We start from the raw sequence: 15,393 nt of genomic DNA, 5'->3' as shown, positions 1-15,393 counted from the left end.
TGGTACAAATTGAAAACCGTTTCTTATACATACCCTGAAATCCCCTTGAGATATCCATAAGTTTCCTTATGCTTTTATTCAAGTGTTTAACCATCGTTGATTATGAACTTGTTTTATTGAATTATATCGTTTATCATATTAAACTGCTTTAGGATTGGATAGTTTTTATATATGTGGACCAGATTCGTGGTCAGACCATACCAATGGTCAAGTTAGGCCAATGTGTGCCTTGGATCCAGTAATTAGAGCAGTGCTGTGTGCTTGCTAGGGGTTAGTGCATGACTGATCAGCAGCCTAACCTTGGTTTTTAAAACTTAAAATGAATATCCAATTCTAATGATTAGTTAAAAAGAAACTTGATTCCTTTGAATCATCTCATTTGATCATTGGTTAACCTCAGTTATCACTATTATGACTTGCTGAGCTAGTTAGCTCACCCTTGCGATTCTTTTATATATTTTACAGTTGAAAAGAATATGGATGATAGTGAAGTTCCTCAGTCTAAAGTGCGGGTTAAGGTTCCAGTTGAGTTGAATCGAGCTAGCAGAAGCTTCATGCGGTATAGAGATAGTCAGATTGTAAGAATGATTTTATTATCAATTATAAGTTAAATTAGTTGGGATTTGGTACGTTGTAATAAAGGTTAAGATTGTGTCTTGTTTTCATACTTTAACCTGTTGCGATCCGTGGTTATGTGAAACAGGGTCATTGCAAATAATATTTCCTATACAGGTTTATATTGTGCATGTGTTGTGGACCCCAAACTTCTGACCCGGGTTCGGAGGGCGTCACACAAAGAGCTTCAATTTGCAACTAAGGTATGATTTTTTCTTGTTTTTAATTTTAAATTACAACTTTATGTCGGCTGGTACTTTATGTTCACTATCAACACAGTGGCTTACAAAAATGTCAAAACTTTATTTGTTTTTCAGTGGATTCGTAGAGGCAGTCTGGCTTACAATGAGGATGACTTAAACGTTATCAAGATGGACTTCGCCAAATTTTTCATGAAGTTTTATTCATGTTAAGTTAGTCTCGCGAATATTTTATATGTAATTTGTGATGGTAAGATGAACTAGTTTAAGTTATTGATGTTATTGGTATGGTGTTTAAGTGGAGTTTTTCTGAACTTTTTATGGTTGTTGAAGTTTGGTGGATGTATGTACTTATGGTTGAAGTGGATCTTTGGTGTAGTTGGTGAATTATGAAGTTTATCGGATGTTATGGTATTTATCGCATGGTAATTTTGGCTGGCTAGAGTGGATGCTTTACACGTGTCAGTACGGGACTGGCTGAGGAATGGTTTGGTATTTGATTTTGCAATTTGTATTTGTAAAGGCTTTATTTATAAATAGAATATGTATAGAACCATTGCTATGTTTGACAGACAATTTTTTAGTAAAATAAAAATACCTATTGTGCTATGTTATACTAGACAACAGTTGGTATATAAGTAAACTATTGTTCTAAGCTATATTAGACAATATTTGGCACAAAAGTAAACCATTGTGCTAAAGATATTCGACAATGATGTTTTAAAAGGCATACACTTGTATGAACCAAACTTATATAACTGATTAATAGAACTTAAACATTGTGCCTTAATGATTTGCACAATAGATCAAATTATTAACACCATTGTATGTACAAATCCTAACAACACTCTGGGATCACTACATACCATTACTAGATTAGCTTCTAACAATATCTTGGTCATTACAAAAGCTGTTGTGAGCATAGCTAAAACACAATACCCAAAAACAAAAAACCGTTATCTAAAGTATCTCATACATTTTTTTTTATAATAAAAACCATTGTGTAACTAGATGAAATAAATACATAAACTGTTGTAGGAGTCAATTCACATAACACTATTTTTAACTATTGTGCCTCTAAATTGTTACAACGGCTAGAAAACTGTTGTTTGTAAAATATTAGAAAGGGTCATATGAGTTGTGTGAATAAAATGAGACAAAAGCGTTATATTCAGTTGTGTGATGTATTTGTTACAATGGTGCATAACCATTGTATGAGTGCCAAACACATCGCCCCCGGATAGACAGCAAAAAATTAATCTTTTAAACAACGGTGTAAAACCATTATCTGATTCAATATTTCTTGTAATGTCAATTCCCTCTTTGTGCTCTCATTTACTCATTGATCTCCCTCATTGCTCTCGTAGAATTGGGGGTTTCATTGCATTAGCGTAAATCAAAGTTTAAGGTTGAAGTTAAAGTCGGAGTTGAAGTTTTAGGTTGGAGTTCAAGTTCAAGTCAGAATTTAAGGTTGGAGTTCAAGTCTGAGTTTGAAGCTAAGTTGAAGGTTAAAGCTTGAATTGGGTAAGTTTTAAACCCTTATTTCAAAATTGGGGGTTTCAATTTGAAACACTAATTTTTTAATTTTTAATTAGTTGAGTGATTGTTCTTATTGTGCATATTACATTGAGCATGTTAAACTCGGAGAATGATGTTGATTTGTGGATGATAATTGGATGAAGAGCTGTACGTGACTGCTTGGTTAATGATTCATGATTTGTACTACTTTAACCAGTAATTTTTAGCTGATTTATAGAGTTTTTAGAGTATTAATTCGTATTGAAACAAGTTCATTTGTTCGCAATTCCTTGAACTTTCTGGCATCAACTCAGCAGAGACATATAATGCATTCATATTGTAGTGAAGAAGGCTCGTGTTTTTATTTTAATTTGATTTTTATTAAGACCTCTTATGTGTGTTTAAAAGTTTCACAGTTGGCGAAGGCAGACAAAATTGGCCTGGATATGAACAACAAGCGTTACAAACAAAACAGAAAATTGTTGACGAAATAAAACAGAAGCAGAAGTTTAAGCATAATCATTATTTTTCACAAAATATAGAAAAGTCAGAACCTTATACGTGAGTGATGATAATCCAACTAGTGCTAGTGATAGAAATGATCATATATCTTTTACATAGAAGTTATTTGTTAGTTTTTTTTTGAAAAAAAATCCTGAAAGTATATTAAAGTCCGTCCATTTCCACTAAGCTTGTATATGCTAGAAGCACTCTCCTCTGCTTGTTATGCCAAGTCAGACTTCAACACATAAAGTAGTAGAGAAGATAATCTACAATGAACTTGAGATATAGTATCGTCATAATCTCAATACAATATATAAACCCAATATATTAATAAATTAAGAGTACAGAAATCCCTGCTAGGACTATCATCACTACTATATTTCAGAATCACTATGCAATCTCAATGTTAAGTGTATAATAATTAATTAGGCTAGCAAAGAATAATAGGAAAACTAAAGATTTTGTCAAGAAAAGTTGCATTTAAACACAAGTAATTAAGAGATCGTCCCTGACTTGCTTTCTTTTCTTTTCATCTTAGAAATGAAATTATATCTTATATTGATGTCAATGAAGTTGCAAAATGTCTTTACCTCCTAACCTTATATATATATATATTGGCTTTCCAGCACAAATCATACTGCTTGGAAAAAGTTGGTTACAGCTGAACTTTATCAAATGAGATAAGGAAAAGATAGCTTTGACTTGATATAAAGTACTGAAAAAAATCTATTCGAGGGTGTTGAGGATGTGTGACTGACATGTTAATAACTAATGCAAGAACATGTGGTCCCTTAAAGATGCTACTTCCTACAAGAAAAACTAGTCTGAAATAAAAAAAGCATATTGTTGTTAATAAGACGACACTATTTTGTTAATTTGATACTTGAACCTGGCAGTTGATCCCCCTTGCATGCCTTAATAATTTGAAAGGGTCACTTCCCGTAGGAGAGGTTATTACTTTCGGGACCAGGTATTAGCATAGTAATGCCTAGCATAGAAACCTATTGGATACCCTTTTCTTTAAGTAAACAGCAGGCTGAGGGTTCAAGCCTCAGTGTTTCCATGTGTGCACAAGTGGCACTCAAATGATACACATTAATATAATAAGACTTGTAGGTCTAGTTGAACGGGTATTGGGATTCATGTATTGTATATCCTCTTGGACCAAGTATTAAAAAAATTCATGTCAAGAAGAATACGGCTTGTGTAGTCAATGGCATGGTGAAAGCACGTGATATTTCAGTAATACCATAATCTTCTCTTCATGTTATCTGATGTTTTAGATGTGCAGGTATGGTGTTTAAGATATAACCTATTATTGTATCAACATGTGATGTTTGACTAGCACTTTATCATCTACTTTAAAACTCATACCCTAGTAGGTTTTACGATTCATCTTTGTGCCTTTAATTGATTTAATTTCAAATTTAAAAATCCATGAATTACAGGGAAATGGTTCGTCTAGCAATTGATGGAATTTGGAAGGTACTGAAACTTCACCGGTTCCCTAGGAATGATTTTTGTCGGATAGCTGCAAAGAATGGGACACTACCGAGGCTTACAAACACTCTTTATAGCTTGAACGAGTCAACTTGGCTGGCTTTGATATCTAGTATGAATTTAAGGACGCGGTCTGGTCAACTGGATCCAGGAAACCTTACTTGTGGTCAAAGTGTGCCACCACCTTATGGATCTGATAAGCATGGAGTTGATGATTCATTATCGTCTGGAACTCGTGACTCTTCACAAGCTTCAGTTTTTCATTCTTCCAACTCCAGATCTTTTCCCCTGGAGAGTGATAAACCTCGATCAAGTACAGCCTCTATAGAAGGTCACGACACTAGAAAATTACATGATTCAAGCTCTTTCGACAAAATCATACATGGTATGATGAATGAAAAAAGTGATCCTTCAAGAACTGCACATAGAATTTCAATTAAAAGAACTCAAACATTGGCTGATGGTGTTTCAAAATGTGTTGATCCTTTGACTGTTGACATTTCAGGTGTGTAGAGCATTGTTTAGCATTCTTCCCCCTTGTGTCATTTCAATAATTGCATATTTAATGTTGCTTTTTGGGTTTAAACTTTTGTTTTTTGCTGAAATTTCAATTTTATGCAGGTAGCTTCATATGTTATAACAACCCCTAAACAGAGGAGCAAATTTCCTATTATTCCTTGGGGGCAAGTGTTCAATAGCATCTCTAATTTCAGACCGAGTGCAGATCCTCTAATTTCATTACAAGCTTTACCGATGAAAAGCGTAGCAATCTGCCAGCACTACAAGAAAAATGTCAATAGACATCATACATTAGACATCGGTCGTCAATGTCACTGATGTTAAAAGATTTAATAACATTACCATGTGTTAATCTGATGTCTATATTGTTTCAAGACATCGTTTATTTTTACAACTGATGTCTAAATTGCCTAAAAAATTTCAAAGCGCGCCCACTTTAATATATTTCCCACTTAGTGAAAATTTTCCCATTTATTCCAAAATTTCACCCCGCCTTAGCCAATATTTTTCTTCCCCCCATTTTTTCCTTCGTTCTCGCACTCACTCACCACTCTCTCTCTCACTCGCCTCTCTCTCAATTCTGTGCTCACCTTCACTCACCACCATCCTCTCTCCCTCATTCGTGCTCACTTCTCACCTCTACTCATCTTACCTCCCTCCCCCCTCCCTGTCTTCACTCTGTACTCTCTACTTCCCTTCTCAATATTGGTAATAAGATTAGCTTGGTAAGCTTATCTTGTTAGAAACTCAAATGGTTAAGCTTGAGTCAAACTTCTCTTCTCTGCGTGAAAGATTAACTGAATCAAACTTTATAAATTAGGAGTTTTTTTAATCAAAACCCTAATTTTGTAAATTGGGAATTTTTCAAATTGAAACCCTAATTTACTTTATGATATTTTCATTAATTTCAATGTATTTCGAAGTTACTAATTAATTTGAATTTGTTGTGTATAAGACCTTTATTGCATACGACTGGGATTCAAAAATTTAGGTATGAATTTTAATTTAAAGATTTATAATATTTGTGGACTGAGATTTAAATTGGTTATGTTATACTTGTTTATGCCTATGTGTTTGTATTTTTAGTCTGTTAAAAGTGCAATGACTTCTATATTTTGAGAACTGGAAATGGGTTTGGAGTGTGTATTTGTGAATGTTGAGTATTTCCTATTTGCTATAAATAATTCATGAACTTATTTGGAACTTAATAACGAAACCTGAATAATATGTGTCTACTGGGAACTTATTTTAGTTTTTTTAGTACTATCTTTTCAGCTGTTGAGTTTGGTAAATTTTTCAGTGGATATCAACATAGTCTACTATAAAGATAGTTGCAAATCGTCTTGTATTGGTACTTGCTGTAGTCAGATGAAAGTATGAATCTAATAGCAAAAAAGTAAAAACTATTAAAAACAAAGTTTACCTCCTGATTTTATTCACTGCAAGTTTCATTTTATTATCTTTGTAATGTCAAATGATAGTGGGTATAATGCTATTTGATGGGCTAAATATATAACTTATTTCATCAGAAGAAGTGGCGGAAAGTTAGTAGAAGTTCCTCAATCTTCTATTTGTTTAATATTAATTATGAAAATGAGGTGGTATAAATAATTAAACAGAAAATATGTCCAACATTATCTTGTAATGAATCCTTAAATAGTTAAGTATGTAATTAGATGTGTTTTATAAACTACATTAACAAGATATTTGCATTAATGCAGTCTCCCTCGTATGTATGTTTTCCATGAGAGAAACATGTGCCCTACATGTTTGCAAATGCCTCCAAATCTTTTTTGATTGTTTTGGTTGTATTGATGTGTGTATTTAATTACAAATTTTGTTCCATTCTCCGGGTTATTTTTAAGATTGTATCTTATCCTCCCAGTAAACCAGCTTTAAAGAGTGGAAGCAGGTCGTGCAAGAGATTGTCTGATTTATGAAAGCTGAAGTAACCTTTACGAATAATAGGCCTTTGTGATACTGTGCAACGTTTGATTCTTTTCCAGCTTCCCTTCCACGTGTTGCACGTTTTCATGCAAACAAGGTTCTTAAATTTCGAGATGCATTGTTGACAAGTTATCACCGAAATGAGGTACATGGTCACATGTTCACAGGACTAGTTTTGACTATAACAATGTAGTATTAGTTTTGCATCATAAAAATAACTATCACTTTAGATCCTTTATCTTATTATGATTTATGCCTTGTTGTTTCAGGTAAAATATGTAGAATTGACTCTTGATGCTTTTAGAATGATGCAATGTTTGGAATGGGAACCCTGTAGGTCTTTTTATCAAAAGATACCTGCTCAACCACTGCAGCATGATACCTTGGCTGATCAGTCTGGGACCTCTGGACTTATAGACATAAATCTTTTGGCGGATATGACAGATCCTACTCTGCCTCCTAATCCAAGGAAGACTGTTTTTTATCGGCTAACTGTGACTCAGTTGATAGTCGTAAGTGTCATGAACTTATAAATGTGTTATAAATATTTTCTAAAGTGTTTGGATTTTGGAAAGATTTATACTTATGGTATTTTTATTTTATGATGATTGAGTTTACAAGGAGCCATTTTATGGCTCTACTGGTTTTTCTCATAACTGTTAGTTTTCTCTCTTTTTTTGGGTCTTAAAAAGCTACTTTGTAAAAGCTGATGACATATAGTACTACAGAATTAAAGTTCTTCCATAGTATTTGATTCTATGTGCATGATGTTAAAGTTGAATCAGGCACATAGACTAAGTAAAAAAGACGTGATTATTATATAACTCTTCTTGCTATCTGCTTATTAAAAAATTTTGATTTTTGTGAAATGTAATTTTACTGCTAACCATCTTTTATCCTTTATGTAATAATAAAGTGCATGTGCTTGTCAAAACTACTACTAGCATTGGATTCAGCTATTGTAATATTTTAGTACTTGTTAATAGTTTTGAATTGTTTTTTTGTACTATTTTGATCATTCAATCAATAATATAAAATTGAGCTAGAAAGGATTACTTTCTTAGGTGCTCTAGGAACTCTCACTCCTCTAAAGATTATGATATTTTTACTTATGCTTGGTTATATCTCCAGGTGCTTGCAACAGTGGTTGATGAGCTGCCTCCGGATAGCGTCATGCTAATATACCTTTCAGATTCAGGTATGTACCGTAGCTCAATTGATGCTATCGATGGCCTGACTGTACCTTTATGTCCACAATGTATGTGTTTTTTGGGTGAGAAAATAAAAGTAGTTCTGGTCATTCTACCTTAATATATATAGGCATAACATTTCTTTTTGAACATATAAGATGATAGACTAGTTAATTCAGAACGGTAATCATACTTATCACCCTGTTCTTCAATGGATCGTGAAGGGAAAATTAGTGGCTATTGGAGGCCCCCTGGTAGTTGGAATAAAACCTTCCTGGACACTTAGTTTCTTTCTTCTTTAGCAGGACAGTTTATAATTTGTATGTTAAAACACATGCAAAGATGTCTACTAGAAAGATAGTTGCAAATCATCTTGTATTGGTACTTGATGTAGTCAGATGAAAGTATAAATCTAATAGCAAAAAAGTAAAAACTATTAAAACCAAAGTGTTACCTCCTGATTTTATGGTTTTTATTTGCATTTGTCGCTTGAAATGTGCTAACTGATGTCAGCAACCTCATGTGTTTGACATTTGATCGTTGCAAATATTTTCTGCAAAGGAGTTGGACTATTTGCGTTATGGTCAGAGAGAATTATGGGAGGTAATTACTTTTGTTTTTCTTTGGTAACTATGTAAGTAAGCCCGTATTTACAGTATGACACATACTTAAATTTGAAGTTTCTTCTGTGCAAATGGAGACCTTGGCAGATCACATAAAGTTTCACCATGTTGATACTGTAAAAAGTCCTCCAATTATCAATGTATGTGTCCTTTAAATAACCTCAAACCGTATCCTTATGTTAGCATAATAGAAACTGTAATATGTTTTATTGTGATTTTTATTAGTTACTTGAGGTTATGGGGGAATTCACCCCAGAGCAGCAGCGAGCTTTCTGTCAATTTGTGACTGATGCACCCAAACTTCCTCCAAGTGGTTTGGCAGCTCTGAATCTGAAGTTAACTATTATAAGAAAGGTAGGTGTTTTTATAAGATATGATGATTGCATTTATATCATATATGATAACTCTGATATTATTTGATGTTCCTTGCGAATATATGGACATGTATTTATGAGGTCAGTAGTCTGAGGCATTGGGTCTTATTATATTTTTCTCTTGGCAGTGTACAGGGGGTAAATGAAAGTTTATTTAAAATGTAACTAACATAGATAAAACTGCTGTCACCCTGATGAGATTAGGACTGGAACTTACCGCCAGCTCTTTCACCCTGAACAGTTGATCAATGACAAAGAGGATGATGCTAACAACTTTGCTCGTGGGCATTATACAAGTAATTTATGTTACTTTGATCTCTGATTGGACCATATCAGAACACCTGCTGACAACTTCACGGGGTTGCAAGGGTTTCTTGTTTTCAATGTTGTTGGAGGTGGAACCGGATCCGGGCTTGGATCCATGCTTTTGGAGCGTCTATCTGTTGCAATTTAATACACTGCTAAAGCTGATGACAATAAAATTACTAATAATTAATATTGGCCTTATATGCACTAAGGTCAATAGCTGGTAGTTTGGTTTTGAATGATTCTATAATAAAACTAGATACTTGATGTTTATCTTGTTGAATATAAGTGTTTAGTTAGTTCATTGTTTAAATACTTTTATTGAATTAATACTTATATCAAAAAAATAATTGTACATCACTTGTAATGAATATACTGATATCAAAAAAACAATTATACATCACTTTAATATATAAATACTTATGTCTCAAATGCAGTTGTACATCACTTTTAGTGAAAAAAACTGATGTAAAAAAGTTGATGTAAATCGTATTTTCCTAAAAAACTGATGTCAAAGACTGACATGTTCAAGTCTAATAGGAACATAGACATCACTTTGTTTGGGATAAAACTGATGTCTAAGTGCCAACATAGACATCACCTTTTACTAAATAAATCGATGTTAAATATCTAATTTTACATTACTTAAAAAAAATATGATGACTGTGTGGCAAAAAATTTAGCTCATTATATGTTTAATCTGTTGTAATAGGTGTAATTTATTTATTAAATTACTTATTTCTAACATTTTTTGTAAAAAAATAATGCATGGACATCGGGTTATGGCCGATGTCTAGAATAGACATCACCGACATCAACATCGGTTGTAAAATAACATAGACATCGGCCAAAAACCGATGTCTATGGACATTTTTCTTGTAGTGCAAAAATTTAGCTTTAAACTTAGAAGGACATCAATATTATTATTATTATTATTATTATTATTATTATTATTATTATTTCCAAAAGGGCATCAATACTTTTAGCTAAACCACCAGAAAAATATTAAAACTAGCATTTATTAGTAAACTAAATTAGGAAGAATAGAAGGAACTGCAAAGTTCATCAAAATTTTGATTAATACTGTACAATAAAAAATTAAGCTACATAGAATGAAAAGGAACTGTCTAAAGATACTACTCTAGTTGTGTTGCCGTAAACTGTATGTGCGAGAGGGGACTCTCAGTTACTAGTAAAAATGTACTACTGTATGACATGTCAACTTAAACTTAACTGCTGAATCCACTTTTTTGTTCATTAGGTACCTCTTAAAATTAACATAAATTAAAACTGAACATTTCATTGTCAATATGTTAAATAAACCTGTGATACAGAATTATGTTTCTCTCGTTCTTTAATTTTTTCCTATATTTTTGACAATTAACTATCGGCCAAATCAGACTCTGTTGATAGTGGGGCATCTGCATAAGAAGGTAAGTCTGTGACGCCCTCCAAACCCTGGTCAGATGTTTCAGGTTCACAACACACGCATGCAATATATAAACCTGTGTATGAAATATTATAAGGAATGACCCTTCTTTACACAACCACGGATCGCAACAGGTTAAAGTATATAAATAAGCCACAACCTTAACTTTTATTACATCGTACCAAATCCCAACTAGTTTAACTTACAACTGATAGTGAAATTATTCTTACAATCTTGCATAACTTATCTACAGTATAAATCTCCTACTAGCTCGGTCCAACTCAACCAGGAATCCTAGCTCGCACACTGGACTAGGAATCCTCGCTACCAACAACTTCCTATTGACCGTAAAATCATATAAAAAAAATTGCAAAAGTGAGCTAACTAGCTTAGCAAGTCATAATAAAAATAACTGAGTTTAAACAATGATCAATTGAAATGATTCAGGGGAATCAAGTTTCTTGTTAAACAATCATTAGAATTGGATATTTATTTTAGATTTTAAAACTAAGGTTAGGTTGCTGATCAGTCACGCACTAACCCCGAGCAAGGCACGGGGCTCTGCTCCAGAAACTGGATCAAAGGCACACATTGGCCTAATTCGACCATGAATTTGGTCTGACCAGGAATCTGGTCCACAGAGAGAAAACTATCCAATTTTAAAATAATTCAATATGACAAACATTGTAATTCAATAAAATAGAAACAATATTAACACCGAGAAAACATTTATCTCAGAGTATAAAGCAATTCATGAGTATCACTAGGGTATATCAAGGTATATATATGAAGAACGGATTCAAGCCAGTTGAAGCATCAGGTATTAGATGAACAAAATTTTAATGATTATACAAGGTGTGGATTTTTGATGTCACAAGGTATTATAAGGTATATAAGTTTCTGTATGTTCAAGTAATTCTGTTTCAGTATTTGGTGTATGGTGTATAGGTATTTGTGGGGTGGTATCATATTTGTATAGTTTACTATCTGGGAAATCAATAGTCCGTAGTTTACAAGGAATAAGGCTCACAGTTCAGGGATCAGATGATATGATCGTGGTTCAAGGTTGAATGATTAAAAACACTTACAATATAAAACAGAACTTTTAATTTGAATTATAGCAATATGTCAAAATAAAGTTTAGAAATTTTTTACAATATGTCAAAATAACGATTCTATTCAACCATCACTTGTCTACCTTTTTCTATACGATGTCGCCTCTATTTACTGATCACTTGATTTCTTTTCTATGCATCGGTTCTATTTTCAGATCACCGGTTTTCCTTTTCTATACCTCGTTTACTCTGTTAGGCATCATAGGTATCTATCAATATTAAATCTTATATTTTTCTAATTTGTCTCATAAACGTCATAACCTTTTATCCACCCTTCGTTTCACCCAAATCCGATTTACGGATTGAAAGTTATGACTAAAATAGTCAAACAATTAACACATAGGCATATAACACATTTATCAGATAGCACATAACATGCAAGGTATTTGATAAAAATGATTTTTCAAAGAAGATTCGGGATTAAAATGATTTTTCGGGTATTTAATACAAATTTTTGAACATTTTTCGGAATTAAAACGATTAACAGAATCATTTTATAATTAAATAACAGGGTTCTAATATCCGAATCTGACTTTAAAATCATTTAATAGTAATTATCGAGCCTTGAACATAATTTAGAATAATATTTTATAGCTTTTTTTATTTTTCGTGATTTTCAAACCAAAAGAAATAATTATATCTAATTATTAATCAATTAAAATAAATTAATAACTAAATAATCAATTAATCAGTTAATATTTAAGTTAATTGACCAATTAAAATATTAATTACTAATTAAAATTAATTAATTAAATAATTAAGATTTATTCTTATATTTATAAATAACTAATATGAATTTTGGAATTTAAAATAGAATTTTAGAAATAAAAATCAGAATTTTTGATTTTTTTTGTGAAAATAAATACAAAAAATGGCTTTTAAATTGGGGGTTAGGGTTTCGGGGAATCAAAAACGGGTTGGAAGCAAAATAAAACGGGTCGGGTTCCGGGTTTCCAGAAAAATCCGGGTCGCCAAGAATAACCCGTCAGATTACTGGAAAACCCGGAAACCAAGAACCCTAAAATTTTGAAATAAAATTTACCCATCCTCGGGATGATTTGATGGTGGATATCCATTTAATAGATTGAATCCTTCAATTTGGTTACTCATACTTTTGATTTGGACACCGGAATCACCTTCAAATATTGGTTTGATTATGGAGAACGCGAAGAACACGAAGAACACAGCTCGCTTCTCTGGATAATTATGAATTTTACTGTATTATTATATTTATCTATAAAAAATACAATATTGTACTGTTGTACTGTCTATTTATATTTACGGAATATTAGTACCCTGTTGGATCATACCGGATATCAAAATAGAATACTTAATCATTAAGTGTTAACAAAACTGATCCAATTCGGCACCAGTTTTATGATGATTATCAAAACCGGTCTTTTATTTGTAAATACAAACTTGGTCTTAGAGCTTTGGTTACATGAATTACGAGAAGAGAATATCATAGTTTAATCAAAATATCCCGTTTCTCGAAGATACAGGTTTTATCGATTTACCGAAACGAATATTGTATCGAAAATTTTACGCCTGGACCCGCACAGATAAAACCGTACTCCAGGTCGAAAAAGTCAAAACATGAAAAATGCTCGGAATATTCAAATTAGGTTAGAAAGGAGTTTTCCAGAGACTTCTTGGTTGTAAAAACATAAAAACTATTAAAGTCGGTCGATTCCCGATTATACAAAATAGTTTATAAATACTCGGAAAAATGATTTATTAAATCAATAAGTCATTTATAAATCATATAAAAATACAAAAATTAATAGAAAAATATCAAAATCATCTATACTTTATTTTAGACATATAAAATTTAAAATACTCAAATTTTACCACATTTAAACATCCATACACAAATACCAATTAACAGATAATTCATTAAAATTCACATAATAATCACATAATATTTATTTATTGAAAAAATTAATTACACGTCATATCCCGGATATTACATATGTTCAAATTCTCAAGAATAGCCCTTTCACCCCATGGAAAGAATTGAGGAATCTACAAATGGAGACATGGTTATTTCAGCCCATTATACTCCTAAAGATCCCTCAAAGTATACTGAACTTGAAATGGAGAAAGTCTCTCTAGATAGTGACTTGCAACAGATTTTGATAAAGTCACTTGATAATGTAATGTATAAAAGCATTATCAACTGTGACACAACCAAACAGATCTAGGAGAAGATAGAGATTCTCTGTGAGGGAACAGAGGAAGTTAGGTCAAAGCAAAGGAGAATTTTGGTATCTTAGTATGAGGGTTTTATGGCTAAACCTGAGGAGAGTATAACTGATGTTTGAAAGATTCAATAAGCTGGTTAATGACTTGCATCTTTATGAAAATACTATGAAGCTGAGGAGGTTAACTTGAAGTTTTTGCTTAACCTTCCTGACTATTTAGAACAGAAGATCTCAGCTATAAGAGAAGGGTGAGACTTGAGCAGGATGACACTGGAGGTTTTATATGGTATTTCAAAAACCTATAAACTGGAGATGATTCAAAGAAAGTCTTTAGGAGCTGGTCATGGGCACATTATTGATGGATCAAGTGATCTAGTTGTTAATGGTAGCCAGTCATCTGATGATGAACAAGAAATCCAGACTCCGGTTGTTTCAAGCAATGAGCAAAAGAACAAGCAACCACAGAAGCAAGTTTTTATTGAACTTGAAGATGATGAATTTTACACCTTAGATTAATTGGATGAGCTAGATCAGTCCATGGCTTACTTAGCAAGAATATTCTCTAACATTAGAGTAAAGAAGCCAAAGTTTTTTAAAAATAAGGGACAAACATCAGCTGGAAAGAAAAGCACAGTACAACTCTTATGGAAAAAATGTCTATAAAACTCGATCTGTTGACAGATCAAAAATTAAATGTTTCAGTTGTGATGAATTGGGTCATTTTGCCACAGAATGCAGAAAGCCTAAAAAGGTGAAAAAGGACAAGGCTTATTTTGAATTAGAAGCAAAGTGTGAAGCTCTTCTAAGAAAGCAACAGGGAAAAGCTTATATTGCAGAAGGGAATAGTTTGGATGATTCTGACAATGATGAAGATGAGGAATTTGGAAACTATGCACTCATGGCCTTGGAGCAAGGAGAGTCATTCTCATCAAAAACAAAGGTACCAACTCTTACTGCTATTGATTTGATGGTAGTCAATAGAAGGAGACTGTTGAAAAGATGAGCATGAAAATGTTCCACATCCACACTAGCTTGGTAGCATCTACTGAAGAGGTTAGTAGGTTATCAAAGGCTAATGAGAAGCTTGAGATTGAGAAACAAGATCTAGAACTGCAGCTTGTTGAGCTTGAAACTGTCAAGCAAGAAAATGTTTATCTAAAGAACAAGGTAAAGTGTGCTACTGAGATAGAAGCTGTGTTGAGGAAAAATCTAGAAAAGAATGAAGTGAAACTAAAATTATTCAGAAATGCATCTCAGTTAGTTGGTCAGTACCATGAGAAGAATAAGCCATGTGCTAACATAGCTATTGGCTTGGATTATGATGCATTGAACAACAACAAGAAAGTTGA

General features: G+C 32.7%; 1 protein-coding gene across 3 annotated transcripts; it reads left to right on the top strand.

Annotated features, from left to right (window-relative positions):
• Window positions 1–2,049: 2,049 nt before the first annotated feature.
• LOC141702001 (MAP3K epsilon protein kinase 1-like) lies at window positions 2,050–5,826 on the top strand. 3 transcript variants are annotated; one of them, XM_074505718.1, is made up of 3 exons: window positions 2,050–2,339; window positions 4,286–4,842; window positions 4,959–5,826. In XM_074505718.1, exons 2-3 carry the CDS (start codon window positions 4,290–4,292, stop codon window positions 4,985–4,987), a joined length of 582 nt encoding a protein of 193 aa, XP_074361819.1. In that variant the 5' UTR covers window positions 2,050–2,339; window positions 4,286–4,289; the 3' UTR covers window positions 4,988–5,826. The 3 variants fall into 3 exon arrangements, with proteins under 3 accessions (XP_074361819.1, XP_074361817.1, XP_074361818.1); XM_074505716.1 differs by lacking the exon at window positions 2,050–2,339 and adding an exon at window positions 2,402–2,549 and having other exon boundaries at window positions 4,959–5,825; XM_074505717.1 differs by lacking the exon at window positions 2,050–2,339 and adding an exon at window positions 3,645–4,128 and having other exon boundaries at window positions 4,959–5,825.
• Window positions 5,827–15,393: the final 9,567 nt, after the last annotated feature.

Source organism: Apium graveolens, unplaced genomic scaffold (assembly GCF_009905375.1).
Source record: "Apium graveolens cultivar Ventura unplaced genomic scaffold, ASM990537v1 ctg451, whole genome shotgun sequence".
Lineage (NCBI taxonomy): Eukaryota > Viridiplantae > Streptophyta > Magnoliopsida > Apiales > Apiaceae > Apium > Apium graveolens.
This window is presented reverse-complemented; position numbering and strand designations above follow the sequence as displayed.